The 27,672-nt window shown below is 40.8% G+C and overlaps 2 protein-coding genes across 3 annotated transcripts; both read left to right on the forward strand.

Moving 5' to 3' along the window:
- Positions 1-151: 151 nt before the first annotated feature.
- Positions 152-11,852, forward strand: mtdha (metadherin a). Of its 2 annotated transcripts, none has more exons than XM_078290571.1 (12): positions 152-521; positions 1,645-1,743; positions 2,079-2,190; positions 3,176-3,343; positions 6,015-6,065; positions 6,428-6,601; positions 8,177-8,257; positions 8,462-8,533; positions 8,803-8,930; positions 9,519-9,632; positions 9,783-9,879; positions 10,071-11,852. In XM_078290571.1, the coding sequence occupies exons 1-12, from the start codon at positions 174-176 to the stop codon at positions 10,136-10,138; spliced, it is 1,512 nt and encodes a 503-aa protein (XP_078146697.1). In that variant the 5' UTR covers positions 152-173; the 3' UTR covers positions 10,139-11,852. The 2 variants fall into 2 exon arrangements, with proteins under 2 accessions (XP_078146697.1, XP_078146698.1); XM_078290572.1 differs by having other exon boundaries at positions 1,648-1,743.
- Positions 11,853-15,135: 3,283 nt separating this feature from the next.
- Positions 15,136-27,553, forward strand: laptm4b (lysosomal protein transmembrane 4 beta). The gene is made up of 7 exons (XM_071914723.2): positions 15,136-15,235; positions 16,276-16,393; positions 18,555-18,628; positions 18,772-18,894; positions 19,364-19,462; positions 21,456-21,551; positions 25,113-27,553. The coding sequence occupies exons 1-7, from the start codon at positions 15,143-15,145 to the stop codon at positions 25,185-25,187; spliced, it is 678 nt and encodes a 225-aa protein (XP_071770824.1). The 5' UTR covers positions 15,136-15,142; the 3' UTR covers positions 25,188-27,553.
- Positions 27,554-27,672: the final 119 nt, after the last annotated feature.

A 27,672-nucleotide genomic window follows, 5' to 3' on the forward strand; every position in this document is an offset into this window, starting at 1 on the left:
GTATCTAATATAGTTTGGCAACAAAACTTCCAAACCATCTCAACTGACTCACTTTCAGAATCTGTACTGCGGATTGTAGCTTTACTGAGATTTCTCCCAATGGCCAGATTAGCCACTCCTCCGTTAGCATACGGTAGCTGGCAATGATAGATCGTGTTCCGCGATTTGAAAAGATGGCAGTGGACTTGCAGGCTTTAGCGGTGGAAAAAGCGGAATTGCTGTCTGTCCGTTTGAAAGAGCTCCTGTCTTCCGGCCAGGGGTACATCCGAGCTCAGTTTGGGGTCGATCTGGGTCTGAAGCCCGAGCTGTATCCGACATGGGTCATCCTCTCCACCGCGGTGGTGGGTCTGCTGCTGCTGCTCAGTCTGTCCTGGGCCGCTGTCTGTGGCGGACTGTTCGCCGGGAAAAAGCGGGGATCCTCGGTCACCCAAGCCAGCGGCGAGCCTGTAAAGGCCCACTTAACCAAAACTGCCAAACCAGAGGAACAGAAGAAAAGGAACAAAAAGAAATCAGTTGATAAGGTACTGCAGCCCAAATTGCCTGTCGAATACCCGGGGGCGAGGGGAAATAAGTGTCTATTCATTGGCTAACAAGTAATAAAAGTTAGCGTTAACGTTATAACGTTACTTCATTCAACTCGGTTTTGTTTTCTACGGAACCAGTTGAGTTGGCGTTAGTTAGCTAACACGAGCTAACGTTAGCTAAGCTGTGCGTCTCCCAAATGTTGTTTTTAGAAAAATATAGGAATATAATATAGCTAACATTCAACTCATAAGTTCCATCAGAAATGATATCGTAATTAGTTCCCACAACATAACGTTACAAATGAACCGAGGGGGATCCAGCGATACACTTTAAATAAACAGACAAAAAGAAAATGGAACATAAAACAAAGAAACAAAGTGAAGATACAGCAACGATGTCAATATAACAGTCATATTAACTGGGGCTGTAACGCTACGTTAGCTGTGTGTTTGTATGGCAGCTTCCTTGCTTTTCTCGCAGCTGTTAAATGTTAACGTCAAGCTAACAACGTTAGTCCGCAACCTTAAATTGAACTCATACTGACCCCTATCTAGCGTTATATTTTGCCCATTTATTTGCCTTGACGCTTCCCTAAAGAGTTACCAGTGTTTTCTTTTTGCAAATAGTTAATAAGCGGTGCTTTGATATCCTAAGCTGTTTCATTACCATGGCAGATTGTTTTCATAAATCCGTGAGCAAGGTTAGCTGCTGAAAAAGGTGTGAAGTAGCCAGTAAATTGATATCATGTCTCCTCTCTAAAACCCAGAATCATTAGGTCCACAGCCAAAATTTTGTACTGAGAGACAACCAGTGATGTGAAGGCAAACAGACACCAAAATAAATAATATTTTCAGAAAAGTTTCAATTGATCTTTTCCCTTTAAAAGACCCTATCCTCATGTAACTTAAATCAGTTTCACACTACTACATATGAGGTGTACTATGCATGTCTTTGTCATTAAGATTTATGTTAGACTTTAAAAAAAAGTTGGCTAAACTCTATTCTGCAAGTAAATAGGTGGGTAAACTGTGTTTAGGCGGGTTTACTGTTCACAACATCCCTGGATTATGGTCTTTAATGTCTTTTCATAATAATCAATAATCTGTCTCCCTCCTCCAGAAGGCCCAATCCAACGGACAACCAGCGACTGTAGCTCAGGAGGAAGTGAAAGTCATTGAGGCAGCCTCCAAGCCGTCCCCAGAGATCAGAACTGAGAAGGTACGTTTGAGCAGATGTTTCCCAGATTGTCCCGAAACTGTTCATTTGGCTGGCAAAGCAGGCAATCACACTGAATTGGTGTGAAACAAGGCCATCATCAGCAGAATAGGCCTGCACACTGACAGTATGTGGCAGACTTGACAAGTGTTACATGACAACAATGCTACATGATGTGTATCAACATCTCCATTCATTCATTTTCCATACCCGCTTATTCATAGGGTCACAGGGGGGCTGGAGCCTGTCCCAGCATGCATTGGGCAGAACAAACAAACATAATCACATTCATATTCGCCCTTTAATTCTTCCCAATCTTGTTTTTTTTTTCCTCTAAGGTGCACGTGGCACAGGCCCCGGTGCAGGTGAAAAAGAACAAGAAGAAAACCAAGGCAGATGTGAAACCAGTCCAGAGTGTCTCTACCACTGATGGGAAGGAACCTGATGATGGTAAGACTCGCTATTATAGTTATTAAATTGCTTCATAACTTCACATTTTCAAATGTAGTTGGTTTATTTTTATCCACCACACACTCCTCACATTTTCACTTAGTCACCACTTGCTTGACATTTCAAATTTTGGTTGGTTAGTTTGATTTACTCATCATTCAGCTTCCCTAAAATAGCTGGTTCTGTAAAATGGCTAGCTGTGTCCCTTAGTTACATTGTACAATATAAACAGTCTATTGCACAGCCCATAACAAGCCATTTTAAGGAAAGTGATAGACAAATGTTGAATCCTTTTCCCTCCAGTATGATGGGCAACAAAAAATCATAATGTCAATGTATCCCTTTTAATATTGTTAAATGCATCTCTCCTATTCACTAAGACTTGGCAAGATTGCATGTTTCCATTCAAATCTATTTATCTAATCTATCTGTCCAGTTTCCAGAAGGGCTATGTATTTTTTTCCTCATATCTGATGTGCTAATTGGAACTTTAACCCAGTTTTAAAGACCTTTAGTCAAGTCTACAGTGACGTTCTTGGAGCAATTGCCCCATCTCTCCCGTGGGCTTAATATATGCAACACATTTTTTGCTGAGTCAAATGGGTGAGAGGTGATGCAATGCCCGTGGCTTCAATCCACTGGAATATAGTTACCCATCATGGAACTTGTGAAATAGGAGCCATGTAAGTGCCAGTTAACCTTAATTATGTAGTGATTAATGAATTACCTGGGCCAGATGAACGTGTGTTGCATTTCCATTTTAATTTTAGGCCACTGCTTGAAATTCATGTTTTAAAGCAGCATATCTTTAGTCATCAGATCAACCTAGTGTCAGTAAAACAATTCAAAAACCTTTTGTTCAGTTTTTTGCTAGTATTTTTTTATGTTGTCATCCAATCTAAAATATTTTTGTAATCAAGGCCATGCACACACTGATAATGAGTCAACTAGCCAACTAACCATGTGCTTCTTTTGTCTGTACCAGGCGCGTGGGAGACCAAGGTCAGTAACCGAGAGAAGAGGCAGCAGCGCAGGAAGGACAAGGGCCCCGAGGATTCTGGTAGCCCAGGAGGAGTGGACGCCCCCAAGAGCCACGTGGAGGCGCCTGTGGCCACAGCACCTGCCAACACCAGGAAGAGCAGAGGAAACCATGGTATGTCATCTAGTCAGGGTTGATTGTGTGTAGTTGGTAGGCTGTAGGGGTTTGGTGCGGGACTCAGGGCCTATCAGCTTAGGCCTATCATTGTAAGCATGATGAAAATATAGTTTAATTAAAAAACATTCTAAAGACTATACACTTTTCTAAAAACCCAAACACCCTATAACACTTGGTGAACATATTGGTAGCTCAGGGCTATGTAGCGTGTAGAGTCGCAATTAGCAAATCTAGAATTTAGTAAAGGTATGAAAATATGAAACTTTGATAAAGATATCAATTTACACTCGTAAGGGGCACCACCTTCCTAGATGAAGGACCTTTACTTATACTAATCAGTCATCAGTCTAAAGATCATGAAATCTTTTCAATACAGGGATTACTTTACTCTGCAAGTAAGGAAACACATAACAACTTCTCTGTAATAAATGGGAATATTTATTTAACTATACAAGCATAACAAATTCAATGAGATAAGCAATATAAGGCACGTATATTGATCACTAGAATGAAGCACAGAAACTATAGACTAAAAATGGACATGGAATGCAATGAAACAAATTAAGAATGAAAGGGAAATGATAATGAAATATGGGAATAAGAATTGGCAGCAGTAAATGGAGGTATGTATGGATCAATCAACCAGAAAAACGAGGCGGAAAGCTACGGGGCAACTAGACTATAAAAGCCTAACTTTTCCTGATCTATTTAAGTAATTTGAATCTAAACTTTTGCATCAACTCTCAGCAGTAAAGACGTGGATAATCAGAGCCTACTTTGTTCAGTTGAGAAGTCCTGCCGGTCGGGTTGTCTGGTCCCGCTGAGCTCGGAGAGACGGGCTCGGCTTGGCCGGTTACCTGGCAACGGCAGACGCTGGAACAGCTGGTCTCTGATGTGTTATCGTCACGTCGAGGCAAGCAGCGCTACCGGCTTTTCACAGCTGTAGACAACAGGCCTCTCTGGATGTGGAACACTGCGGCGATGTTGCATCAGCGTTTGACTGCTGGTCTTGGAAGAGTTGACGTTTCTAGCTCTGCTAACTGTTATAAACTAAATGATCTCGTTCCTAAATAGTTTCGAAAATGATCTTCGCTTGGCCGAGCGTTGATAACTTCTTAACTATTAGACGCGAGGTTCAAACTTCTTGTAAGAGATTCTTAAGTTCATCTGGAGAAGACGTCTCTAACTCCAGGTTCAAACTCTAAGTTTCAGCTAAGGTCGAAGTGTAGCTAAATTGTTGGTCTTGGCTTCAGCAGGTTTCTTGGCAAGGGCGGAAGGTTGAACTGTCTGAAAACCCAGATAAGAACATTTTATAGCTCTTTGAATTCTCAGGCGTGGTTTGCCATGCAAATCACGCTTCGCGCTCTTTTTCTGTTTACTAATTAATTTCTTTGTTTGAGAAGATTTCACCCCGAACTGAGAGGGAGGGGGGAAAGGAATGCAAGAGGAATCATTCCTCTAGTCTATTTTATTTTGGGATCTATTACTAAGTGATCTTAATAAAGATTCCTTTTAAAATAATATGTCGGTATTTTACATCTCCACCAATTACTGTTGTCAATTGATCGAAATAATAAAAACCTGTCAACTTACATTCAAACTTATATAGCTAGCACATCAATATAAGGACATCAAATACCTTCCTGGTACAATCTGTGGCTATAAAGTCTTCATCAAGTTAACTCGTATATGTGACTTGGGTCTCTAACTTCGTGATCAATATGAGAAAGACAATTTAAACATTTAAGACATTTGGACGCACTGACATTTTATACGGACCTGTCGTCGCTATAAATGACCACAAGGTGGCAATGTAGGACCATGAAAATAGGAGAGTGTCTCTGGATGAATATCTGATACACTTCAATCATTTAACGCATCATGGTCTGTGCATGTAACTTTAGCTATTGAACATCTTCAACATATATATGGGCCTGTAGTTAACACATCTAGTATACTTCAAACTACAAAATAGATCCATTAAAGACATTGAGAAAATATAGTTGAAAGTAGGTTTTACAGGAATGTGAAAAGGGAAGAGATTTATGACTGTCCTGATTTAGAAAGGGGGTCGTGATGAGACTCTGGATAGTGTCAACAGCAGTCATTGGTTCCTTCGTATTGACACGGTGTGTATTCCCGTTCTCACCCAATGGTGACTGTCCCTTCTGATTAACCAGAACAGTCTGGTACTCCAAATGAAGAAAGGAGGGTGATTCCCTATATTCAGATGTGTGAGAGGTATGGATGGGTGATTGTATAGTTCATTAGTATTCCTGAGTTCTTGAGTCCTTCTCCTCCTGATGGCTGAAAGATAAAGGTCGTTAATTGTGGAATGTGTGATTTTCAAAGCTCTTCGCCGGGTTGGTATCCTGTCGTTAATTTCCTGAGCTGTCCTGTGGAGACATCTCTGGCTGGCATAGACTCAACTCCTTGAGCCATGGACTGTGTCCATTCGACACCTTTATGGCCACTTGTTGTGATATTTGGTGTTGATTCAAGAAGGCAACAGAAAGGTTGTGGGCTTTCTGCAAATGTCTCCCTGGTATCGCTACAGCTAGCATACATGCTACACCCTGTGGTGAAGAGTTCACGCATGTTTAGACAAGAATGATCTAGTAAAATTTCACTTGACTCAAACAATGCTGTTTTTTCCACTCTGTTTCAGAGTCCCTGCATTCAAGGACCAGTGGAAAGGGGGATGCAGGCAGTGGACCCGGTAAAGACTGAGCTGAACTATTATTTAATGTCTAATGACTGAGATGGAAAACTCATCCATAACTCCCTGTCTCTCAAATTGTATTCCTTATTTTCCTGACAAGAGATTTGCATGATGTCAAGATGAGAAAGGGAAAGCAATTCAACACTGTATATATATCTTGGAGGGTACAGGAAAGGAAATCATCAAGAAAAAGGCCATGCCCACAACTCTGGTGCCTTTCCCAGTCTTTCTTTCCTCTCCAACTAGGAACTGCACTGATTTGCATTGACTGGTGAAATTTGGAATCCACTAAGCAGTGTGTCTGGTTGACAAAACGGCTAGTTTGATGCCCTGTTCTCCCCGTCTCTCTGCCTCCTCAGTGTCCTCCAGCTGGAGAGAGGAGCCGTCAGTCAATGGCAGAGGGTGGGCTGACATTTCCTTGAAGATCCCAGGTCAGATGGGAACCATGGAGGGCGACAAGTGGAGTGCCATTCCCACGGCTCCACGGCACAGGGCCCAGCCTGAGCGCCGGTCCTGGGGACAGGAGACACAAGGTACCCCCTAGACCTGGGTTCACCTTTTTACACCACTAAACAATGTATTGAAGAAATATTGACGGTGCAATGTAAAATGACACACTATCTACAGTGTATTATAAAGGCTGCAATGTAAGCATGGTTTAAGCAGACAGGTCTTCCTTAAGCCCAGAAATACTACATAATATGAAGAGATTGGTTATCACTGGGACACCTTCTACTGTTGTAGTAAAAAGCGTTCAAGTGTTCATAACTTAAGAAATATTCTACACTACATTATACATTATCTGTCAAAATCACAATTTAGAATTTCGTCCATATCATGCACCTCCAAGGACAAATTTCTAATGCACAAAATTCATATATCAGAAGGAAACACTGATGTGATCTGTCTGGTATGACTAGTTGCATACTAGCTGTGAAACTTCAGTGTGACAAAAAAAAAATAAAAACAACTGTCAGCCCTGTCAGACAGGGCTGCATTGCTCAGACAGAAGAAATCAATTTGATTTATGGGTATTTTGACCCAGTAGGTGGATGTTGTGGGGAACTGTAAAGGGAAACTGTAAAATTGGATACCTGTCCTGTTCACTGGTATGTAGCTGTAACTTCAACCTAACCTACACTTCTAGACTAACTAAGGGAATCTAGACTAACTTTAACTTCAATCGATCCGCACTGACTCATATTGACATATGACCGAGGCTCTTCAAATTAACTAACCAACCATTTGCAAAACGACTGAAGGGTCGCGGCATTTTAACATGAAGTGTTTGCAAATTGCTCATCGCGCAGGGATCACATTTCATTTCTATATTTACATTGGTAGATTGAAATGCCTATGTGTAACATAATACCTGCTTCCTTGTTTTAACTGTCTTTAAATCATTCAGATGTAGGCTTCTAGCCTCGCAAGCCATAAGTCACAAGTTGATCACAGAGCCAAAATGTTCAGTAGGAGGCTAGGAATAAGGAGGGCCCAAAGAAAATCCCTTTGGTCCTGTCAGCGTTGGGGACTGATCACTTGGGGATGCTACTGTCAGTGATGCAAGAAACATAAACAGCCATGGTGTCTGTGGAGCACCCAAAGAGCTTTCATAATACCTTGGTGTTAGTTGTGTCTGTATAGCCATTGCAGGGTTTTGTGCAGCACTATATAGCCAAGGCAGGCTGCCTTCACAAAAACATTAATACTGCCACTTGAGTGAAAAATAAAAGAAAAAAATCCCATTATTTATTAGTTATTATCAATGACACCAAAACAATGTGAAACACATTGTCCAACTTTGCCATCTGCTGGCCAAAAGCGGCATTGCGAGCAATGAGCAAAATCATTACTGTGGGTCAAGTAATATTAACACACTCGTTACAACCTAACACTATAATATCAGCGACCCCTGTCTAAAACGTTGATAAGTGGCTATGTTATCTAGAATGATAAGCAACACCCAGGTGAAATCGCTGGAAGGGACCAGGGGGCCAGAATTTATATTGTATAGAAAACTCTTTTCAGCTGATGCCAAATCTCAGTCGACTGCTTGTTTTCCAGAGTGTTCCTGCAGTGTAATCAGTGTCCTTGTTTGCTCTTGCCAGCGACATGGAGTGGTATTGATGGCCGAATGAAGACTGACCTCAACCCTGTGACCTTCTCCATTCTGGGGCTGAACACGACAGGTTGGTATTGTGATTAACTGTCAGCTTTATCACCCAATCACAAATCAGCTCTACCTCCTGGATGTGTAATCCAAAGAACGTCTGGTGTGGTATTTCAGAATTCATTTTCATTAACTGCTTCCAGCATTTTTTAGTCACGGCTGGTTTACTCTTTTACCTCCCTCTCTCACTCTCTCTCTCTCTCGCTCATTCTCTGTCTCTCAGAGCCCATATCAAATTCTCTCAACCTGAAGTGGGCCAGCCACACTAATGTTGATGATGAATGGTCTGGATTCAGTAAGTGTTCCAATAATCCCTCCCACATAAAACACCCTCCAAAAATACCTGGTGACTTTGGTGATTATAAACAGAAAGATCTTGAATGGCTTTACAAGACTTAATCGAGCATGCCAATGATTTTTGGGGCACTGTAGGATCTTAAAAATCAACACAGGCTGTATGATTGGGTAGGAATGCAAAAGTACACACTTGCCAATAGGTGTTGGTTATTTAGCCATTGGTGTTTGTCTGTATCTAACTGCCGTGCTGCTGATGTGGGTTTCCAGATGGGATGGCAGCGGCGGACCCCAGCTCCGACTGGAACGCCCCAGTAGAGCACTGGGGGAACTATGAAGAGGCGCCTGTGTTGGCGACACCAGCCGCTCCAGCCAAGGACCAGCCTGCCCCCAACAAGGTCTCAGTGACACTCTGCCAAATCATTGCTAGGGCCAATTTCTGTATCTACTGACTCAGGGCTTCTATGGAGCCATTTAAATCTTACACATTTCTAAATGATCCGAATTTAACACCCTAAATTCTTAATTACTTATGTGGAAAAAGGTTTTTTATTTTCTGTAGTTTATAGCCTATGTTGAGTTGTTGATTGCTAGTTTTCAAAAGGCAAGATGTTAAACATATGTCAAAAAATGTATTAAAAATCCAGGATGACGAAGGCTCATTCGAGCTGAAATGCGTTGGTAAGTTTGTAACTATTTAAATTGCCGATGTTAAATGAAGGATTTTAACTTTTGTTCATCACCACAAAGTGCCTTGGGTCCTCTTTAATTTTTAGCACAGTCATGTAGTACCCATTCCAAAGCGCACCTCTTGATTGCTTTCTGCCATGGACATTTCTGGTACCACCAAGTAGCGCTCCTAATCTTTGCATTTTCTAATTTGTCAAAAAAATGTTAGCTATAAAATACACGACAATAAACCACAGTGACCTCAGTGCAAGTGAAATAATTTAAACATAGCTGTGTTTGTTGTGACTGGAATGCAGGTATCGGACGATGAGAAAGACACTGAGGATCCTGCCGGAGGAGCAGCCAAATCCAAGAAGAAGAAGAAAAAGAAGAAGAAAGCAGAGGAGGAGGCTGCTGCTGTGGCTCAGGCAAGAATAATTAACCTCAAGGTGTCAAATTAAGACGTGGCACATTGCTTAATGCTCAAAGAGACAGGCATAATTCTTTTGTTTTCATGTTTACATTGAAGTACATAAAACCCCTGGGTTGGTAATTTCACTGCCTTTGTTTTGTTATAGACGGTGAACTCGGTGCCCCTGGTCAATACGATACCCAAGCCCCAAGAGCCTCCCGCAGTGGCCTCCAACAAGCCGCCTCCCAACATGCACTCCTCTCAGAGTAGGTCTCCATGGGTCTGAGTCTGTACACAGAGACCATTTAAGATTAAATCTACCTACTGTTGTTTATATATGAAGTTATTTAATCCCTACTCTTTTCCAGAAATGTCTTTGCATCACTTCTCTTTATATCCAGATTGGTGATGAATACAACTTGCAACTTGTTTTGTTTTTTTCTTTTTCTCCTTGCAGAGAAGTCTGAGCAGGTGGTGGAGCCTCCAAAACCATCCCAGAAGAAGAAGGTCAGAAAAGAAACATGAAGTCAGATCACAGCTCCATATAAATCATATGCAAATGATTGTTCAGTGTGTCAAATGCAATAATTACCAGGTACAGATTTTTTTTTCTGTGAGATAAATCAACTGTAATTTTTTCAATTACAACAAAAAAAAAGAAAACGAGCAGTGGACACCAGCTGCTTGGCTCACTATAGTGAAAAAATGTGGTCCTATGGACTGAAATCTTCACTGATTTGCACTATACACTACACTGCAAACAGAGCGGGGTTTCAGGAGAGGCGGACTTGCAGTGGAGGTACACGTTGATATGTAATTATTTTTCAATGGCATCAAAATGTTTGGGTTTTGTTTTTTTCTTCAAGCGTGTATGTTTTTCATTGTAAACCCAAAAGTACAAAATGTTTTTTTTATTCTCATTATTTTTTTTATTTTAAGAGAAGCTTGCGTCGTCCGCCCCAGTATGTTGCACTTTGTACTGATTGCCGCGCTGCTGCACCTATATGAATTACTGAAATGTGTTGCAGCAAGCTGCTTGTTAATGCTGGTCTCAAATCGGTTTAACACATTTATTTCCAAAGGTGAAAATTGGAATTTTGAGGTGATAAACTGATGCTTGATTCATACCGGTCCGCTGATTAAAGATACTTTAGAGAGCTGTAACTAACATCAACCACCAGGAGGCACTATAACATGAAGTTAAAGGCTAGTGGGATTACCCTGCTTGCAGTGGCACTACTGGTATTCTCTCAGTATGTATTTCTTTACTGGTTTAGACTGTGCATAGACTTTCTAGAGACATTTTGGTCCCTATTGCACTCTATATGATTTTTTTTTAAATATATTTATCTTCCAATCTTTGTGCTAGAAAAAGCCATGCCATATGTACAGATTGTAAGGGCTTTTTCCAGTTCTGTGATTGCACTGTGCAAAAGGCTGTATTGAGTTTCTTTGATGTTGACGCGTTGTTTTTTATGACCTTTTCGCGGAATGTGAAACGTGTATATTTTGGTTTGGAACTGACTTCCTGGATTTGTGATGGGGGGAAAGTGCTTTGTGATATAAACTGCGGACGGAGGTGTGGCGGGGTTCTGGTATGGAGCAGCTTTAATTCCACGTCAAAGTCGGTTTTTAATATACATACATATATATATCAGGAATTGAATTCCATTGCCTTAACCTGTAGTTGTATAGTATGTGCATTGGCGTCCTTTTTTATAGTTTCCATCCAACTGCAAGTTTTGATGTCAAAATGAATTTCTTCTTGCATGACTTTGATAACAGTACTTGTGTACATTAAATTAAATGAGCAGATAACTTGCTGTAACTTTTAGAACTTGCCACTCAGTGTATATAATAGCCTTTGCAAGGAGAGAAAGTGGGGCTGGAGTCTTTTCCATGGACGTCCAGTGTAGTGGAAATTAGTGGAAATTGTGTATTCAAAGAGCCTTAGCGCATCAAGCTGTTGATTGGCCGGTGGCGGTACAGTATTTTTGCCCATAGATCTTAGTAGACTGATAGATCATAAAGGAGATCATTATGTCGGTGTAGCTACAGACACCCATTTCTTTTGTTATTACTGATGATTAAGATTATTCAATCACTGTATTTATATACTTGTCCTTTAGGATATGATTTTGAGAATGATTTTTGTTTATCGAAGAAATACAAATATTTCTATGTTTGTTTGGTAAAGTTGAAAAATAAATGAAAGAAATGCTTGATATCACTTTGTCATAGGTCTGCATTTTTGTCTTAAAGGGGAAGCTTCCTAAAACTCTACTCACATTTTATCCCTATGATATTTTTTTTGTCTCAAAGCTAGAAACAAAAGAGCAAGGCCTCTCATGTCATTGAAAGACAAATCCTGGAGCCACTCCACTGACAGAATGGGAGTGATGTGACAGTATCCAGGGTGATTTTTATGGGCATGTGGGATTATTTGCTGCCTCATACGCTCTTTTGGGTAGAGCTTTTCAAAATCATGGTCACAAATATCTTTCTTCTTTATTTGTATAGCACTTTTCAAAACAAAGTTGCAACACGCTTCACAGCCAAGAAAAGTAAAGATGAATGATGACAAAGAAAGTAAAAGTAAAAAAGCCATAAAACAAAGGGAATAAACAAGGATGACATGAATAAAAGCCAAAGAAGAAGGTGATATGATAAAAGTAATTTAAAAGATGATAGTGGCTCCACCAGCCTGAGCTACTCAGACAAGTCGTTCCAGAGCCTAAATATTGTTTGAATTGGGTGTTATTCTGAAGAAGTATACATTTTACCACTACACAATTTTTTGTTATGAGTTTGGGTTATTAATCATGTTTTCATACCATTTTATATCTGTTTTTTTCTCTGAATTTCAGGGGTTTAACTTTCACTGACCATAAAATTTTCTTTCAACTAACTCATACAATACAATTTGATGATGTCATAGAATAACATTTTCATTGATCTTGATAGTTCATAACCTAAAGCTCAACCTTTTGAGAAATTTTAGTAACATTTCTGTATTTGCAGAATAAAAAGCTTAAAGTGAGTGTCCATGAATAAGAGCCTTATTCTTTCCAACAGAATGTCAAACGAATGGAGCTTTTGCTCTGTCTATTGGCATGTTGTATTTTCCATCTTTGCTGTCAAACTAATCCCAAATCTGAGATTAATACTATGAGAATTCAGTGTATGGTATGGTGCAAATGTGTGTTAGCGGCTCGGGCCGTGATAGGAGGGCGCTCTCGTGCCGGCGGCCCTCCTGAGGCCAAACTGCCGCTCCAGCCGATGTGGAGAGGCGGTCGCGTGGCACGGGTGTGCAGCGCCTGACCTCCATCCTGTCTCCTCTCAATTCATTTAGGATTAGCAGCATTTAATCTCCAACAATCTATCTCTCCATTCATTCACATTCACTTCCGAGGGATATCACTTTTTTTTTTTTCCATTCCTCCCTGTTGGTTTGTCTGCTGATGAGGTTTCTTTGGTATGAATGGGAGATCTCATCATCGTAATGAAGGGTATTTTCTAGGTGATGGGGGAGGTTGGCATGTTTTTTTTTTCTAAATCTACAGTACAGTACAGTATGGCTGGACAAGTTTCAGGCCCTACAATGCCTCACTTTGTCTTTCATAGATGACCAGGTATATGGAGCAGTTGTGTCTTATCGCGACTGTTCATAATAAACATGATTTTGAGCACTACTTCCCCCCCCTCAGTTATGTATCGGATACCAAAACATCTATGCTTACTTCCCTATAAACCTCAAACGTCAAAGTGCTATGTCAGAAAACCCTGTCATGAAAATCATCTGCTGACTTTGGAAAGAAAGGCCTGTGTGTTTGAATCCCAGAGGCTTCACATGCCACATAGTGTCATATCCTAAAACACTTCAAATGTGCTGCATTGGGGGAACGGAGGCAGTAGATTAAGGCAACGTTATATGACCAAACTAACAAATCTGTTCACCCAAAACATTGGCTTTGGCATTTTATTGTTCTACAGCTGGTCGGACAAAAAAAGGATTATAAGGCTTTGTATTTCCTGTCATTATGTCAGACCCATTAGTCCTTTTTCCCCTTAAACGAACAGTTCTGTCATGTTTGATAATTCAAACACTGCGACAGTTCCATGAAAATCCACAAGGCTACGTAACACTAAATAGCTTCTGCAAGCTGATGTTTGATCAGTTTGATGTTTTCCTCTTCAAATTCCAGTCCAGCATTTAAATAGGCGGCAATCTGGTCCCTGGTCAGTATTAAGTCATGGCTGGAGTTTAAAATCCCCTGATGTGATGATGATGCTGTCCACCCACCAGGGCTTAGAGCTGTGGTCATTGGTCCATCTGTCAGGCTTGGCCTAGACAGACACACACAGGCAAATGAAGGCTTGTTGCTTGTGACGATATTATAGTTGTGAGGATATCATACTTTTGTATTGAGTCTTTAAATCTTAGATTTCTTTAAACAAATGAAAAACTGCTAATTGGGTGAGATAATTTCATTAGATTCCAATGCAAATCAGCTTGTTTCAAGAATTTTCTTGAATCAAGTGACATTATCTTGATACATATGGAGTGACCCATCTTATTTTAAGATATTGTCATTTGTTTTGTAAAAAAAAAAAAAAAAAAAAACGTATTTATTAAAATTATCTCACTCCATTGGCAGTTTTTCCACATTTTTTAAGGAAAACAAACATTTTAAGACTCAATAAAAGACTAAATGACTTACAGTGTGGCTATTATGCAGTGAGGTTATTGTATCTTCACATTACGTGCCGTGTTTGCCTCTGATATAGTCTAATCATTGGAAACAAATACGTAAATATTAAGGAATGTCAAGGATTTACACATGCATTTACACATGAGCATAAAATCAGATTTTTAATTCTGTGTTGCACAGATATGATCTTCTCATGGCTGTCCAAACAGGGAGAAACTACTTGGAATTTGATCTTTTGTGTTTAGACAAAATCACAAAGATCACAAAAACATTGAATCTCTGCCACAAAGAGTTCAAATGTCAATTTTGAGTTCATGTGTAAAAGCGGTCATGGGGTCATCTAGGTCTACTTTATCAAACCAATAAAGTAGTAAGAGCTAAAGCAATTTCCACTGTCAGTCAATCCACAAAAAGAAAACTCTAAACTCTTGCTCATATAAATGAAATGAGCACTTACACCAGTTATAATTGGTATATTAAAGCTGAAGGTGTAAAAAATGGCCACACCATCTCAGAAGAAGATAGAAAACACGGATATTTCAGAATGATGATAACGTATTGCATCCATCACCAACCTTCTGATCTTGGTCAAAATCCTCCTCTGGTCACGTGACCCCGGGATGAGCTAGATTAACGGCTCTCCGCTTGCCAGTAGTCGACTGGCGGAAACAGGCACAGACCCGTAACGTACGGTGAATGTGGCGGTCGTAACGAACAAGGACTACACCAGTTCAAGTTGTTTTAGGCTATTGGAGCCTTTATTTTATTGTCTCCGGCAGCATTCATGAAATAGCTTCACATTTACAACAGAACAAATATGATTTCGCCGTGGGACCGGTGGTACTCGACTAGCTGCTGCCTTTGCTGCCATGTACGGACGGGCACCATTATTCTGGGAATATGGTATATGGTAAGTAGGATTTTTCATGTTGATGATGAAATGTATGTCAGAAAGCAGGCTCAGATGTTTACAGATATAATGCGCGTCATGTGTGATAAAATAGTTTATCGTTTCTAGTGACTTTTTTACTGCTGTTTCTCGTTTGTTTTTCGGCACCCATCCTTCATTGGCCATTTTGAGATGTCCTCCGTTTAGGCTGTCGATTTGATTTAATAGGCTACAATGTTAGGTTACTTTATCACCATCTGTTCAACACACCGCTACTATATCATGTCTCCATCATGTCATTATCTAAATTACTTCGATACATTTTAAGCTAAATCTAATCTTAAAATGCATTTTAACAATCTGTGGCCGCGCATTGGTATTCCTTCCGACACATTTTTGTTGTCCTGGTGAAATATTCAACCAACCCAAAGTCGGTTGTGGCATTTGGTTTGTCCTATGTTTCTACCGGAGTCTAAAAATAGAGTTCAGTTCAGTAGTCTAAGCTAGGTAAATCCTTGACCTTTGTCGTGGGGTCGAGGCCAGAAAAAAACATCCATAAGACATCTCATTTAAGGTGTTTGTGGTGTGTGTTTTCCATTCCTAGAGCTTTTGCTTTATCGTTTCTCCTAAAAACTCTGGTTGGACAGATGCTGTAATAAAGCTGTCCAGCAGTTCAGCACCAATTTCAAATGTCAAAATATCATGAAGCTTCATTTCAGTTTTGCCCAGTACATTTATCCACCCTCAACACTTTATCTTCATCATGATTATAGAATAACTAAAAGCTGGGAAACATATTCTCTAAATGTTTGATAGCAAAAAATGTTGATGTGCAATAACAGTGACAAACTGCAACTGTCCTTTGCCTCACCTGTAGTTAACTCTTTTCCCATTTTTCTATCATTTTCCTTTATATCAGAAGAAAAATCAGCACAAATCAAGAAAGAATAGCTTCATTATTAAAAGCTAGTACTGAAATGATTTCAGATCTGGCTCGTCACACTATCTAAAGGGTGACTCCACTCATTCTGACATTTGTACTAATTTTCCTGTTCCCACAGCTCATCAATGCGGTGGTCCTACTCATCCTGTTGTCGGCTCTCAATGACCCAGTCCAGTACCGCTACCACCTTACCAGCTCCGACCTGGGAACCGACATCGATGTCATGGACGATGCAAGTGAGTGCCACTAATCCCGTCAATGTGAATGTCAGACTTGGATTAGATTAGATTAGAAACCTGTAATGTCCCCAACGAGGCAATTTGTTGTGCTGCATAAAAACATAACAATAAACAGTTAAAGCAGTCCTCACTCAGTCAAGTAGTAGTTGGGAATTTTTGTGTATACCCCATCTCACCTAGATGGTTGATAAGAAGGACTGTTTTCATTTGGGATGAGGGAAAATGAGACACTATATTTGTAAACACAAATGACACACCGTCAATAATCCTTGTACAATAATTGCTGTCATTTTCGCCTCCCCTTTCAGTGCTGTTGATAACGCGCTATTTATTTTTTAATTTGATTGATTTAATGTTTCTTAAATAATTTGCTGAATTCAACTCTTCATTATTCTGATTGTCAACATTACAGAACTAAACGATGTTAAACCAGAGTTGAACAAAAGAAATAAATTCCAAAAAAACAACTTTATTCCCAAACTCTTTGCACACTACATACACCCAGAGATTATGCATGTGTGTAACCCAGTGTCATGTGAACTATCAGGTCAATTCAGTGATGGCTGAAACATCCACTTGCTATACTGTCAGAATAGGCCCAAAACTGTGATCCTCCCACTACCGTTCCTCCTGTGGTGTTTTCTTCAGTGCATTCATCTACTTTTCCAGAACAGAATCAACTTGCAAATTTGCCAGAGAGTGCTCATTAACATGTACAGCATGTCCATATATCCTACTACGACTTTTCCCAGAATGCTGCACTCAGCACACACACAGCTGAGTAGGCTAGGCTACGCAAGCAAACCAAAGTGCATGTGTATTTTCAGTACTTCCCCTCCAGCGGCTATCATCATCACAGTTGCCTCTCGGACGCCACAGACCCTGGCGCTGGTTACTCTGATTAAAAACGACTGCTCTAATTCTCCATCGGATTAAAACGGCCATCTTGAATGACTCCCTGGCTGTCATTGGCTCAGCTAGCATTGTTGCTAATGTAGCATCAGCCAAAGGTTGTGAGGAACAGGAGGAGGATGGAGATGAGCTGGTGTCTCTGTGGTTTTGTAATAGGCAGACGTCAGTAGTACACAAAGTTCACAGAAATCACGCAGGTGTTAGTTGTGTGTGTGTGTGTGTGTGGGGGTGTGCACATGTATTCCTATGCGTATATGTGAGGGTGTTTGTGTGAGTGTGTGTGTGTGTGTGTGTGTCTTGTATGTGTGGGCGTGTGGCAGGGGATTAAGATGGAAGAGTATCATCATTTCCTGGGTCTTAACAGAGTGTCAGTGCTGTAATAATCACTGTCGCTGAGTGTAATGGCAAACCGACAGTCATGATGCAGTGTCTTTCAATTTGTCTGCATGTGTGAGTTTCTGTTTTGTTACGTAAAGCTAGAGTGTGTCCAGATCCATGGATTTGCACCAATTTTTATACTCACGATACGTTTGGTAGGCTGAAGCGACAACTACCAGGGATGTGTTGATTCCACTTTTCCACAGCCAGGACTGATTCTGAATACTAAGTATAGTATCGTCCAACATTGCATACTGATCTGATCCTTCACTTTTTCTGAACAATAGAGTAAGACCATTAGTTTGGGGTCATTGGACAAAAATGACTGAGACGTAATCCATGTTTCCCCGTAAGCGAGCTTTAACATCACTTTATATGTGAAACAGGCAGAAAATCAAGATGCTTTGGTATGATTTTGTTAGACTTGGAATCAAATTTTAGCAGTGGCAAAATTCTAGGATGCAGAATCCCTATTTTAGCTTGGTATCAGTAAATCCCTAGGAGTTATTGTATTGAGTGCCATAGTGGCACTGATAGTGTCTCATCAGTCAAACAGTTTTCAAAGCGTGAATGACGTGAATGTGAGAACGGTGTTGCACTTTGTCAAATATAGCATCGCTTGCATAACAATTACCCAGGTGCTGACAATGAAACATCCCTGTTTTGCCCAAGACAGATTGAGTGCTAATAATAGTGAGGTTACTTGACGTGCATTTTATCCATGTACCACAAATACTTTTGGATTACGTCAGAGATAGCGGATGACATTAGAGCCGATGAGCAATGCATTTGTTGAAGAAGTCCCAGTGAAATGTTATTGCTGCTAGTCTTCATTGGCTGTTTTCTTTCTTTACTTCTCTCTCCACAGATATCTGCATAGCCACTGCAATATCCCTGCTCATGATTCTTATATGTGGCATGGCAACATACGGTGCTTACAAGGTAATGAAACATAATCTACAAACGTGAAATGTTCATGATAAAATTGGATCAAAGGCCTTAGATTGTCCAAACAGACTCCTAAACTCAGTGAACCCTTTTCTCTCTCTCCCTCTCCCTCTCTCCCTCTCCCTCTCCCCACACAGCAACATGCTGCTTGGATCATTCCATTCTTCTGCTACCAAATCTTCGACTTTGCCCTTAACACATTGGTAGCCATTAGTGTGGTGGTTTACCCCAACACGGTGCAGGACTACCTCCAGCAGCTGGTGAGAACCGTTTCCTCAAACTCAAACACACAGTTAAACAACTTTTTCCTATGCCACAGGCTTCTTTTTTCTTTTTCTTTTTAATGGAAATTGCAAAATGTTGCCAAGGGCTACAATACAAAACATTTGAAACTAAGCAATAGAGCACCACTCTTCAAATGAGCTTATAATAACTGTTAAGCAGCGGGGAGTCAAAGCTAGTGCTTCACCAAAGCATCTGTTCAGTAGCATTACTAAATAAGAGATGAACACAGGCCCTTTAAGCTCTTAATTGTGTAGATTAATTGTCCATCTTGCAGTCTTTTTGGATGTTTAGGACTTAAGTGTAGTATCAGAGTATATCAGAGATTTGAATTACTTACTTTCTTTCTGCCTTACATTTTGCTTCATTCATTTTTGTTTCCCACCTGACATTTATTTCTCTTAATTTCTCTCTTTCTCTCTCTCTCTCTGTCTACCTCCCTGGCAGCCGGGGACATTCCCTTACAAAGAGGACATCATGTCCACCAACAACATGTGCCTAGTTTTTGCAGTGCTCCTCTTCGTAGGCTGCATCCTTTCTTTCAAGGTAAGACTCCTTAGTGTCTGCATCACTGATGATCCACCAGGCACTTGTCTTTGGCTAGAATCTTTCAGATTTATACTGTGCAGTTAATAACATTTAGCAGAAGCCTCAACACAAAGAAAAAGGAATGTACATGCATTATAAACTTGTTGTATTTGTGGATTGCTATGGAAATTTAACCAACAGCACCCACCTGAACAAACACTTTTAAAAAATGCACAATATGAAGATGTGTGCATGCAGCACAAGCACACACAAAACACTGTAATTGTACCCAAGTTGCCTCTTTAATGTTCTCACCATATTGCAATGTGATCAACGCAATAAATGTCACGCTGTGCTCATCTCATAGGAACATGAACCATATGGCATACATAATGAATCTACCAGTGTTAACATTCCTATTATCAATGCCCTTAATAGGATGATCGCACAGTCAGGGAGCAGCGGGTCAGGGACAACAGGAAACCAATTCCTATCGAGCTAATTCCCCTTAATGCATGGGTGACTCTCCAGGCGCAGCGCTGCTCTGGGTAGGGAGATGGGACGAGAAGTTGCAGTCATCTGTACAATCAAATCAAGTCACTTCTCCTCTAAGCTGAGTTTGAAAACGTTCTTGGCAGTTATCCAAAGGTTTTATGATAGGAAGCAGCCACTGGAAGACATAGCGTTGGACTCGCAGACATAGAAAAGTTATAAATGTGATGTCTCAGGCAGAGTACATGGGCAGTTGAACAGTTTATTGCCTGAAATTTCAGCACTAAAAATCTATTGTCAAAAACAAATGTGGAAGTGGGCTGGCTCAAAACATGCCATCTCACAGCAGGGCTTTGGTGCACACAATAAACTGACATGTACACCAAACAAAATGAATAGGAGAACCCCAGTTTCGGTGATGGACTGCACATATGTTGGCTGTGATGGCTAAATTGCTCCCCTGGAGTGATGGTAGTCAAGTTGCTCCCCTGGAGCAGGGCCAGATATAGAACCTGAAGGAAGTGTCCAGCTATCAGCACACTCACTGCCAGCACCTGAGTTCCCGCTAAAGCCAACATCTTCCAGCTGACAGCACATGGCATAAAACCGACCTAGAAACAGCCTCTAGGCAAGAGGGAGAGCTGGAGAGAGGAGAGGCGGTGGGATAAGAGAAAGAGATGCTCCAGATAGGGAGAGATGCGTGTTTGTTGGCTTTCTTTTTCTTTTTTTTCCCTCAAACGAAATGGCTATTTTAAAGCCAGGGATAGACTGAATGAAGAATGTGGTAAAAGAATACCCTTTGGACCATCTTGAGAAGTGCAGCCTTATTGGTAGAATGAATTATTAGATGGAAGAGTGTGACGTTGCTAGCCTGTAGTGTTCAAGGTACAAATGTGAACTCAACAGTGCATATTGGTGTCAGAAGTAAGTCTTAAGTTGGTCACAGTGAGGAGGTCACCTCAGTAGATGGCACAGTGATTGGCTAGCTGGCTGGCTTCCTGGTTGGTTGGTTGCTGTTACTGCTGGCAGAGGCACCAGCCCAGCAGGCTACTCGCACACATACACAATGAACCTCCTGTTCCCCTGCCAGATCAGACTAACCTAGCCTCACTGCGAGCACAGACTTGCTGAGGCAAGAACAACCACATTTACTTAGCTTACCATATATCAACAGCACAATGAATCTCACATTTTGGGTAATGTAAGGGAACATTGTCCAAAAAAATGTCCCCACGCTTGAGCGCTGATTACACAATTTCTTGTTACCCATATGAATTCTATTATATTTCTAAGTCTCACTTTAAGTCCTGTTGCCAGGTAGGTTGGCCTGCCCTGTTGCCTGGTTACCTGGTGTATCACAGTCTTTATCAAGTTGTGATATGATGCATCTCTGCTGTCAGCATGCCCAACCTTGCTGAAAGGATGAGATTGTGACAAATATCATATGGTAATGATAAACTATGGTGACGGTGTCGCTAAAGGTCATTGGTTGTTCTGTGTTTCCACCTCCCTGCGGCAGGCCTACCTGATTGGCTGCGTATGGAACTGCTACAGATATGTGAGTGGCAGGGGCACCACCGAGGTCCTGGTTTACGTCACCACCAACGACACCACGGTGAGTCCCCACATCCCCCTCCCAGCTCCTCACCTCAAGGACATCATAATATGCACACGCTCACACATTTGCTGGTCTATACACACGCAGGCACACATACACACATACACAAGGGCATATAGGCATGTACAGACACACATAAAGACACATACAGTAAATGTGCCGTTACACTTACACACTCACATACACTCATAAACAGGTTCATACACACTCACTCTTAACGCAACAATGATTTTTACTGTTATGGAAATGCTCTAGGTCCATTTGATTATATGAGCTAAAGATAATTAATTGAGATGAAGGTTTTGACAAATCTTTATCGTCCCTGCGCTTTGCACATGGTTGGACAGTAGTACAGCGTCAGCTGTGGTTGTGAGATTGTATACTAAAATATAGACTATATCCACTTTTGCATGTTATTGCAGTTCAATGAGTTGATACCACTAAATGCACAAGGTAAGGATTTTAGGCAACACTTTACATTGCATTATTTTTACTACTATATAATTACTGTTGTAAGCACTCTGCATTGTATTCACAGCAGTAATTTAGAGGCTGAAGCATAAATTTAATAAAACATTTTTACATCATTTACCTCAGCCACAGACTTGATAGGTTAACAGATTCGATTTAATGAAGTAAGGCCTAAATCATTCCTTCAGCAAAGAGCCCTTTGTAAATTGAAGTGTTGTGTGCATTTGTAACCGCCACATACCATAGAGGCTGTGTACTTCTAGGGGAAGTATCACATTCACCCCACAGATTATTTGATTGAAGTATATTGGTATTGGCTGCTCAAAAAAACAATAAAACAATCAAAACCTAGGGTTTCCTAGGGGTTCAGATGAGTGAGGTTCTGCTATAAATTCACTGTAATGTAAAGTGTAACATAATTCTTGGCTATCATACTGCAGTTACTACTTGTAGTTGAAGGTGCTATGTGTATCATTTTAAACACCTATCATTGTCAAATTAATTGTGATACCTTGGTGTAATTACCATAACCCAACGAGACCATCGTTGAGGTGATTTGTAGCCTCTATCTATTGTTAGTGCCAGTGTTTCTCAAAATTAAGACCACATTTCCCATAAACCTCATTGCTTGCTGATGCAAAGAAGATGTTTCTAAACCATCGGTTTTCCCATCAATAAATGTGGTAATTATTTACTGATGTTAAAATGCTACAGGTAGCACCTTGCGAGTTGTATTGTAAACATCAGTGGAACATAATTGTGAAATGTGTACTACTTCATAGTGCCCCTGTAAATTTTGACTCTGCACTACTAGAATAGCATCCTTCTTATATAATATATTCACACAGTACAGTGAAAATGTTTAGATCCCCGATTCTGCTGTCGAACTGTTACTTTGTCCCAGCTGCTTGACAGTCAGTGAGGTGACATTGGTGCTGTGCGTGGCGGTAGATAGTTCATCCTGCAGTGTGATTGGCTGGCTGGGCAGAGGCGGGCATCATCCTCCCCTCTTGTCCTCCTTAGTGTTGACTCAGGGTTTCTGGAAGGCTTTAGCATAGTCACTCTTTCCATTTGTCTTTCTATGTGCCTGTTCTGCTGTAATCCTCTGCACTGAGACATAATACTCTAATCTGTCTCACACCCGCTGTCGTCCCACTAGGTAGCGCTTCATCTGTCTTGTCTGTCATCTCTTGTCAGCTTGTCCTTGTGTTGTTGCAACCCTGATTCACATTGTTTATGTTTTTCACCTTGTGAAACAGATTCTAAATGTAGTGACCAGTGGATTAGAGTTAGATTGACATATGGGTTTGCCGATATATTGGGCCGATATTGGCCTTTTATTAAATATCAGATATGGGCCAGTCAGTTTCCTCCACTGCCGATAAGCTGGAGGTTAATCACTGACCAGAGCTACATAAACAGTAAACAAGACCTGATGATGCGTTTAAACCATGGCATGATATAGGTATAAGGGAAATCTCTCACCTGTTTGAGAATGGGACCTGTCTCTCATTTAAAAAATTGCTGAAGCATTAGTGAGGAAAATTGTTGATGAAATATTTCAAGTTAGTAAATTAGTACAGTTAAAATTAGCAGTAAATTAGTACAGTGAAACAAAGAATCACAACAGCAAGGATCAAAGAAGAAAATCAAAGAATCATTTGACTTAATTAGGAAACAAAAGACACACTCAAATTAAAATAAAATGTAGCAAAAGGCAGAGGTTAAAATAACGAGGTCGAACTGGAGGCCACAGCACAAGCCCTATGCATTTTAATTAGCACATTAGGAATCTGTCCGGGAACGGTTAGTATTTTAATGCGACGAATATCTGTGGCACAGTGTTTGTAACAGGTTAAAATGGCTTCCATGCAGGCCAGAATAGTGACCACATGGTTATATCACAGCATCCCCTCGCTCCAACCAGAGCACGGAATGAATAGAGCGCTGCCTCTATTTCTACAATTAGAAAGCCGGCGGTGTGTCTAAATGGCTTTTTACAGCCTCGAACATGAAGTACCTAGCTGCTTATCCGTCGTCCTTTTATATAAATGCCATTAAAATGCACAGGGGTCAGGTCTCGCTCTATTTTTTTTTTTCTCTCTCTCTCCCTCTCTCTCCCTCTCTCTGTCCCTCCTCTCTTCTTCTGGACATGTTACATAATTGTCTGTGCTTGTCCGCTTCATTTCAAATCCTCCCAGTGATGTGTTCGCCGGGCCTCCCTGGCTGTTTCACAATTCCATCCCCTTGGAGCATAATTCTCTCTCTCGCTCTCTCTCCCTCTCCCTCTTTCTCTATCCTTTTTCCCCGAATTATCAGCAATGTTGGTTTTATAACACCATTTAAGGGGAAAGACCTTTTGACGAAGATAGAAAGCAATCTGGCTTTTAAAGCAGGGGAATGTTGATGGACGCTAGCCATGACTTCTCTAGGGACAGGATATATAGAGCATAAAAGAAAGATGGGAGAACTGGAGCAGTGACTGTATTTCTAATAAAAATTTAAGTTATCGGTTAGAATCAAATCTATAAAGATCTATAATTACACGTATTTGTATATGCTGTATAATATAGTGTTGGGGACAATGCGTTAGAGTACTCTGATTACTTTTTGTGGTAACGAGTAACATAACGTGTTTGTTTTTCAATTCTTGTTCCTTTTTGTTCTTACTTTTTAATATTATTGTTTCATTAGTTGTTAGTGCAAATTATTTAAAAATGGTAGAACAAAGTGAAAATTGTGCATCATCTTGTTCAGACAACATCAAAAAACACTATATAGTAATAGTCTTGTATTGCATCATAAACTGATTGTCAAATGATTGACAGCACAAACTATAGCCTATTGCTACGGCATGTTTTTGAAGTGAAAAATGCAAGTTTATTTTAATAAAGAGTCACTTTGTGATGCAAGTAGTCATTTATAATATACAGTATATACTGTAAAATATAGTGTGTATGTATGTAGCAAAGCTAGCTGTCAATACTGAACCCCATAACTCCTTAAGACCCACTCAGCAGAACAGATGAAACCATATTTGAGCCACAGTGAGTGGGGACTAAGCTGCCCTTTGTTGTTGGGTTTCAGGTCCTGTTGCCACCATATGAGGAGGCCGTCGCCATCCCGCCTAAGGAGCCCCCTCCCCAGTACATGGAGGCATGAGAGACTCCCTCGCCGCTGGACCCTACGCCCCGAAACCCTGCCGCTCATCTCCCTCCACCCAAATACCACATCTCTCTCCGACACTAGGACCCCAACGCTGGCCAAGACGTGTTGAAAAACGAGTCTAAATGTCTTAGAGGCTGGTTTCAGGATTTGTGATCCCTCCCCCCACTAGAGGTAAACGTTGGGATGACAGTCCAACTCTAGATTAGATAGGGCAACTCTGAGCCAGTATTGCCGTCTACTCTGACCTATTCTTCCTCTTCCTCCCCGCTCCCCCGGCTATTGTGATATGTGATGTCCTCTCCTCTCGTCCCTTACAAGGACAATATCGCAGTCCCACCCCCCAACCCTTCATCTCGGCAGCTGCTGTCCCCTGGCAACGCGGTGTTAAGTGTCATCTAAACTCCCGCACACCCTGCCCGCCCTGCCCCAATTTAATTTGCACTTTTCCGTGATTGAAACGCGCACCGGTCTGGCCACCAACTGTTAACCCCTGATACTGTGAATCTCCCCTGTGGTCTTGTCGAGAAACAAACTACCTGAAAAAACGGCAGAGAAATGGAGACAGAGAGAGAGAGAGAGAGAGAGAGAGAGAAGGAAAGCGATATACATGATCGGTTATGCAAGAGCACTTTTTCCAGAAATTGACGAATTCCCTCATTGAATGTAACGTCGGGGGTATTTTTGTATGACTTTTTTGTATAACAGTAAAAATGAAGAGAAAAAGAATTGAATAGTGAAAGGACGTCCTGTTGTGATAGAATACTCATCTGTGTAACCATGTAGCACATGCTGCAGGAAATGGAAGATCTTGAAAAGGGTTCCTTGACCAATAACCACTAAGACGTCTTCCTTTTGTATCCATGTAACACAATGTCTGTAAACCTGTAACCCATTGATTGCCATTGAAAAACTTGTTCACCCATTGATTGCAATCGCAGTCTGTTCCAGTTTGCCCTCCTATCCTGTTCCAAGATCTCAAAGGATTTGAAAGACTGGCACCTATGTAATCTTTATGCGATAAAGCACTTAATCACAAACACAAATTGTTTTATACATGCGTTCACACACTACAGATTTACAGTGTACACCCAAACACACTCAAGGCAATACACGTAAAATATAAATATGTAATCGTTGGTGTGTGAAAATGTTTCATTTGAGACATCTGTCTTGTGTACCGTCGAGTTGTAGTTGCAACAGCGTCGACTGTGTGTCTTTTTTTACTTGGATAATGGTGTATAATCTGATGTTTTTAGTTGAGCTAACTTAGCTGGACTGAGGGCATTTTCCTACAAAGATGGCGTGTCATGCTGCTGTACGTGCAGAGAGTGTGTGTGTTTGCGTGTGCGCTATGCGTGAGGTTATCATGTTACTCCTAGGTCCTTTGTATGTAGGAACATTTCTTTTGCACATGCAGTGATATCATTTTGGTATATTTCTGTGCTGGTGAGCTTTTCAATTGACATGGATGGGAATCTAAAGCTTTGATTTAGCATAGCATAGTAGCACAAGTTAAATGTATATGCAGCTAGTTAAAGAAAGTGCAAATGCTTGTCTTTTGCCTAGAACTATTTTGGCAATAGATTAAGCATTGTGAAAAATAACTATGGGACAAATAAGATTAGATATACTATCCCATTCTTATTAATCTCCAAGTAGTGTTTGCTATCAACAGAAAAAAAAATCATTAAATCAAAGTTTCTTTTTATCTGTCAAAAAGCTATGCAACAGTGCACTCAACAACTCATTAGACTTAGAAAATACAAGTACCATTAAGTAGAATTCCATTTGATACTAATACTGTAGTTCATAATGTAGCCATTTGTCGGCCCCTTCATCAGTGTCCCTGTGTGAATTATGACCACTGCTTCTGCAAATCCAACAAAGAACAAAACTGAAGACGAAATTGCACTTTAAAGTCAATGTGAGATCATTGGAAGCTATTTGGTGTATTTGTGTTTGATTTTTACCATGACATGCTGTAGCGGCCTCTCGCCATGCAAGTGGTTCTAATGTTATCGGACACCCTGGTTTGGTTGACGCAAGCTTCAAACCTATGAAGGAAACGAGTGTCTCAACATTTCATGTTTGTAGTGTAATGTGACTGAAACAGTTTCTGATGTGATTGGAGGTGAATTTCAACCGAGGCTCCTGCTCAGCGGGGATGTAGGCCGTGCGGTGCGGCGGGGGTTTAAAGCAAAGACTTACATCTGGACCAGGGATGGCCGATGCCTCATTTCATTAGAATCACTTAAGACTGTTCTCCATCGCTGTCCATTCATTCTTGACTTGTCACACACATCCCCTTGTTGGATCTGCATGGGCTCATGTCTTCTTCATTTCTGAATAATAAAAACCTCAAGCGGTATCTGTTGGATTTGCTTATTGATTTATCCATTTGTTTTTAAGCTGTTGTCGTTGGTAAATTGGTGATGTGGCCATGCATGACCCAGAGAACTGCATCATAGTCATAAAATGC

The sequence above is a fragment of the Centroberyx gerrardi genome, chromosome 19 (assembly GCF_048128805.1).
Source record: "Centroberyx gerrardi isolate f3 chromosome 19, fCenGer3.hap1.cur.20231027, whole genome shotgun sequence".
Classification (NCBI taxonomy): Eukaryota; Metazoa; Chordata; class Actinopteri; order Beryciformes; family Berycidae; genus Centroberyx; species Centroberyx gerrardi.

Bases quoted from the DNA above. Each gene is read 5' to 3' on its own strand.
- mtdha (XM_078290571.1), top strand. From the start codon at position 174: ATGGCAGTGGACTTGCAGGCTTTAGCGGTGGAAAAAGCGGAATTGCTG. The intron at 6,066-6,427 runs GTAAAGACTGAG...CTGCCTCCTCAG, and splicing joins GGATGCAGGCAGTGGACCCG to TGTCCTCCAGCTGGAGAGAG. The intron at 8,258-8,461 runs GTTGGTATTGTG...TCTGTCTCTCAG, and splicing joins TCTGGGGCTGAACACGACAG to AGCCCATATCAAATTCTCTC.
- laptm4b (XM_071914723.2), top strand. From the start codon at position 15,143: ATGATTTCGCCGTGGGACCGGTGGTACTCGACTAGCTGCTGCCTTTGC. The intron at 18,629-18,771 runs GTAATGAAACAT...CTCCCCACACAG, and splicing joins CAACATACGGTGCTTACAAG to CAACATGCTGCTTGGATCAT. The intron at 18,895-19,363 runs GTGAGAACCGTT...CCTCCCTGGCAG, and splicing joins AGGACTACCTCCAGCAGCTG to CCGGGGACATTCCCTTACAA.